Source organism: Setaria italica, chromosome IX (assembly GCF_000263155.2).
Source record: "Setaria italica strain Yugu1 chromosome IX, Setaria_italica_v2.0, whole genome shotgun sequence".
Taxonomy (NCBI): Eukaryota; Viridiplantae; Streptophyta; class Magnoliopsida; order Poales; family Poaceae; genus Setaria; species Setaria italica.
In genome coordinates this window covers 22,417,748-22,423,109 of record NC_028458.1, presented here as the reverse complement: position 1 = coordinate 22,423,109, position 5,362 = coordinate 22,417,748, and the positions used below count along the sequence as shown (strand labels likewise).

The 5,362-nt window shown below is 55.0% G+C and overlaps 2 protein-coding genes across 2 annotated transcripts; one reads left to right on the top strand and one right to left on the bottom strand.

Annotated features, from left to right (window-relative positions):
- Window positions 1-796: 796 nt before the first annotated feature.
- On the bottom strand, window positions 797-1,618 carry LOC111258448 (circumsporozoite protein-like). The gene has a single exon (XM_022829712.1). It carries the CDS (start codon window positions 1,616-1,618, stop codon window positions 797-799), a length of 822 nt encoding a protein of 273 aa, XP_022685447.1.
- Window positions 1,619-4,133: 2,515 nt separating this feature from the next.
- LOC101759995 (putative glycine-rich cell wall structural protein 1) lies at window positions 4,134-5,134 on the top strand. Its single transcript, XM_004983147.3, has one exon. It carries the CDS (start codon window positions 4,154-4,156, stop codon window positions 4,853-4,855), a length of 702 nt encoding a protein of 233 aa, XP_004983204.1. The 5' UTR covers window positions 4,134-4,153; the 3' UTR covers window positions 4,856-5,134.
- The last annotated feature ends 228 nt before the right edge of the window (window positions 5,135-5,362 follow it).

Sequence of the window (5,362 nt, the reverse complement as noted above, 5' to 3'; positions counted from 1 at the left end):
GTGCTCCCTCCTCTGTCTGGCATCGCCGCCTTGGGCACCCCGGCCACGACGCTCTCTCCAAATTAGCCCGTTCTTCAGCTATTTCTTGTACTAAGCATTCATGTGACACTTTGTGCCATGCCTGCCAACTCGGTCGCCACATTCGTTTACCGTTTACCGCCTCTACTTCTCGGGCTCTCAACATTTTTGATCTTATTCACTGTGATTTGTGGACCTCCCCTGTTTTGAGTGTCTCCGGTTACAAATATTATTTGGTCATTCTTGATGATTGCTCTCACTTCTGTTGGACTTTTCCCCTGCGTCTCAAGTCTGACACTTTTTCCACTTTGGCTAACTTTTTTTCTTATGTGGCTACCCAGTTCTCTCGGTCTGTCAAAAGCGTCCAATGTGATAACGGCCGCGAGTTCGACAACCTCTCCGCCCGCGGCTTCTTCCTCACTCACGGCGTTGTTTTGCGCATGTCTTGTCCCTACACCTCCCAGCAGAACGGTAAAGCCGAACGTACCCTCCGTACTCTCAACAACATGGTACGTTCGCTCTTGTTTCAAGCATCCCTTCCTGCCTCCTACTGGGTTGAGGGCTTGCACGCTGCCACTTACTTGCTCAACCGTCTACCCACCAAAACTCTTGCCACCGGCACGCCCCACCTTGCTCTTTTTGGTTCCCATCCTTCCTACTCCCACCTCCGCGTGTTTGGCTGTGCCTGCTACCCAAATCTCTCCTCCACTGCCCCTCACAAACTCGCCCCCCGCTCGACTTTGTGTGTCTTCCTTGGGTACCCCTCCGATCACAAAGGCTATCGGTGTCTTGATCTCTCCACTAATCGCGTCATCATTTCACGCCATGTGGTTTTTGATGAGACCCAATTTCCATTTGCCCGTACTCGTTCCTCGCTTCCCAGCGATTTTGAGTTTCTCGCTGACTTTACGGTCCAGTCGGTGCCCCTCGGCCCGCCTTGTCCACCTTCTCTTGCAGGACCTCGGCGCGCCACCACTGCTCCAGCTGCGCCTCCCGCGGATGCCCCTGTCGCCCCCAGCCACACTGCGGCTTCGCCCCTTCCCGCGCCATGCGCGGTCTCGGCGTCCCGCGTGGCCGGCGTGACCTCGGTGTCACCCGCGCCTCGCGCGCCCGCGGTGGCCCGCCCGCTCGCCGGCGCGCCCTCGACGGCCTTGCCCGTCGGCATGCCCCTCTTGCCCGGCCGTGCGCTTCTGCCACGTGCGCCCTCCGGCGCGCCCCTGCCGTCCTCACCCGCCGGCGCGCCCTCGACAGCCTTGCCTGCCGGCGCGCCCCCGGCGGCCTCGCCTGATGGCCCGCTTCCGACGTGCACGCCCGCCGGCGCGCCCCCGGCGGCCTCACTCGACCGCGCGCTTCCGCCGCGCGCGCCCGCAGGCGCGCCCCCGGCGGCCTCGCTCGGCTGCGCGCTTCCACCGCGCGCGCCCGCCGGCGCATCAGTAGCGGCGGCCTCGTCCGTCCGCACGCCCCCGGCGCCCTCGCCCGACGGCGCCCCCCCGGAGGCCACGTCGACCGCTACAGCCACGGCCGGTGCTCGAGTCGTCTCGACTCGCACAGGCCAACGTGCTGTCACCGATGTCCCTCTCGTCACCAATTCCCATCGCATGGTCACACGAGGAAAATCCGGTTTCCGTGTGTCTTTGGAACCGTTGCTTCTACACGCCAGCACGATGTCGCCTCTGCCGAAGACCTATCGCAGCGCCCTCGCGGATCCGGCCTGGCGCGCAGCGATGACCGAGGAGTTCGACGCCCTTCAGATCAACAACACCTGGGATCTGGTCCCCCGGCCTCCCGGTGTCAACATCGTCACTGGTAAATGGGTGTTCAGGCACAAGCTCCACGCAGATGGCTCGCTGGATCGCCACAAAGCCCGTTGGGTTCTTCGTGGTTTCACTCAGCGCCCAGGCGTCGATTATGATGAGACCTTCAGTCCCGTCGTCAAGCCGGCGACCGTTCGCACTGTGCTAACACTTGCTCTGTCTCGGGATTGGCCTGTTCATCAGCTCGACGTCAAGAACGCCTTTCTCCATGGGACACTTTCAGAAACAGTGTACTGCTCTCAGCCGACTAGCTTTGCTGATTCCTCTCATCCGGACTGGGTATGTCGCCTCAACAAATCCTTGTATGGTCTCAAGCAAGCTCCTCGTGCCTAGTATAGCCGTTTTGCTACCTACTTGCTCAGCCTGGGATTCATGGAGGCCAAGTCCGACACATCACTGTTCATCTTCCGGCGTGGCACTGACACAGTCTACTTGTTGCTTTATGTTGATGATATTGTTCTCACCGCCTCGTCGTCTGCACTGCTTCGTCAGACTATATCGGCTCTTCAGCAGGAGTTTGCTATGAAGGATCTGGGGGAACTCCATCACTTCTTGGGGATCTCAGTTCAGCGGTGTTCTTCAGGCCTGTTCCTCTCCCAGCGGCAGTATATCTTGGATATCCTTCAGCGGGCTGCCATGGCTGATTGCAAACCTTGTTTGACTCCAGTCGACACTCAGTCAAAGTTGTCCGGTGCTACTGGACCCTCCGTCAGTGATCCGACTCACTACCGCAGCTTGACCGGGGCCCTACAGTACTTGACTTTCACGCGGCCTGATATCTCCTATGCCGTTCAGCAGGTGTGCCTTCACATGCATGATTCTCGGGAGCCGCATCTCAATGCAGTGAAGCGCATCCTTCGGTACCTTCGAGGGACGATCGACTATGGGCTTCTCCTTCGCCGCACCACGCCATCCGAGCTTGTCATATACACCGATGCTGATTGGGCGGGATGCCCCGACACGCGCAAGTCCACATCGGGCTACGCTGTGTTCTTAGGTGCTACCCTTGTCTCATGGTCATCTAAGCGTCAGCCGACAGTCTCTCGGTCCAGCGCGGAAGCCGAATACCGCGCCGTCGCCAATGGTGTTGCTGAGGCCGCCTGGTTGCGGCAACTTCTTCGGGAGCTCCACAGTCCACTTCCTCGAGCTTCGCTGGTCTACTGCGACAACGTCAGCGCCATGTACCTCTCGACGAACCCGGTCCAGCACCAACGCACCAAGCATGTGGAAATCGACCTCCACTTTGTTCGTGAGCGGGTGGCCACTGGTGACGTGCGGGTCCTTCATGTGCCGACTACGTCCCAGTTTGCGGATATCTTCACCAAAGGCCTGCCGACCTCCGTCTTCACCGAGTTTCGGTCCAGCCTGAACGTCTGTCCGATCGACGTTCTGCCTGCGGGGGGGTGAAAGCGTGATTAGCGCTCTCTTGGTCTGTTGCCTTGCATGGCACTGTTTTGGTTTCACGCGTGCGTACATCACGGCCAGCTGATCCTAGCGGTCCAGGCTCGTCTATATATTGTATCCGTCTTCCTGAGTAATACAATTAATCACGCTTGATTTCCTCTAGTCTAATAGTTCGGTCGGTCAAATACACAGGCTGAATGCCATGCAGCTTAGCTCTCTGTGTGCTAGCTACATAATCTACACTGCTTGTTCATACGTGTGGGATCCATGGCATGATTTACGGGCCCTATTACCGCAGCTATATAAACCTGAAATCTCAGTTTATTGAACCGGTCAAATAGAATTCGTCTCAGATTTCCTGTCAGGCCTCACGAAATTTCATCAAACTTGGGAAAATGTCTCAAAATCTGCATGCACCCTATTGCCTCCTGTAATATTTACTTGATTAATCGATGTAACATGCAGTGCACACGCTGACTGTTAACTGGGTGCACTCTCCATATGGAACTAAAGGCTGCAGCCGCTGCATCTTTTTACAGATCATCATTAGTGTGCAGAGAAAGCATTAAGACACACGGTTTAACTTGGTATAGATCGATGGTCAAATGCCTGGGCCGCCGTTGAGTCCATGCATGGTATTCAAAACTTCTTGACGATCCCCACCAGCCGCATTATCCACTCAATATTATTCACACGTGAAGTCAGGCCGACTGAGAAGAAAAGAGTGTCATCTATCTGCCTCCCAAAAGTCACGCAGTACCTACCATGTCGTTTTCTTTTTCATGATGAACAACTAGTAAGCAAGTGTCATTTTGCACAGCGCATTGCATGGTCACCCAGCACTATAAATACCCTTGCAGGCTTCACTTCCTACTCATCCCATCCTTCAGTTTCACAAAGAGCTTTGGTAGCTCAGAATGGCTAGAACCAAGTTCGTAGCCCTTAGCCTCATCGTCCTCCTTAGCATTGGACTGGCCAATGCTGCAAGGGTAGCGAGATATGTGAGCGCTGGGGGAGGAGGTGGTGGAGGGGGAGGCGGTGGCGGTGGACAAGATGGTGGATCAGGATATGGTTCCGGTTCCGGGTATGGTCATGCTGGTGGGTATGGGTCTAATGGTGGGGCATATGCAGAGGGAGGCGGCCAAGGTGGAGGTGGCGGTGGAGGACAATATGGGGGTTCTGGGTCTGGTTCCGGTTCGGGTTCTGGGTACGGTCAAGCTGGCGGGTATGGGTCCAATGGTGGCACATATGCTCAGGGAGGTGGTCAGGGTGGAGGTGGTGGCGGAGAACAATACGGGGGTTCTAGCTCAGGTTCTGGATCTGGCTCTGGGTACGGTCAGGCTGGCGAGTATGGGCCATATGGCGGCGGGTATGCTCAGGGAGGTGGCCAAGGTGGAGGTGGTGGTGGTGGACAAAATGGTGGATCGGGACAAGGTTCTGGATCTGGCTCTGGGTATGGTCAGGCTCGCGGATATGGCTCTTATGGCGGTGGATACACTCAAGCGGGTGGTCAAGGTGGTGGTGGCGGAGGTGGACAAATTGGTTCAAGCGGCCGTGGATATGGAAGTGGCTCAGGAAGCGGGTCTGGGAGTGCTGGCAGTGGTGATTGGCACCCATAAGACATCTAAAAAGAACTGCATATATCTGATGCCAACATATATATACTACTGCACGATTAGTAATAATATGGTTGTTTACGTAATTTTGTGTTGTGAACTTATGATTTTGTGTAATGTACTTGAGTAGTAAGGAATAAAAGGCCTTGTCATGGCTGCTGTAATAAAATTAGTGGTATTCCATATACTAATGGTCATGTATACTTGTGCGTTTCAACTGAACAGCTGTTTGCTGTCTATATATAGCTTGTCTTTGAGTGATATAATGGAGTGTAATGTATATTTCTGGATACTGCTTGTTTGATATATGTTGAACCTTCTGCATACCTGTACCAGTGCCGAACCTTTGCACGCATAACGTTATGCAGCAGCGAAGAAAGTTGTGGCTGGTGATATTTGTCAGTGAATGTTTCGTGATTGCATTGGCTTGGCCTTTAATAATGTGCATTTTAAAATATCCACAGCCTCTATACTTTCTTGCGGCTGGATATGAATATGACTGGCCTTTAT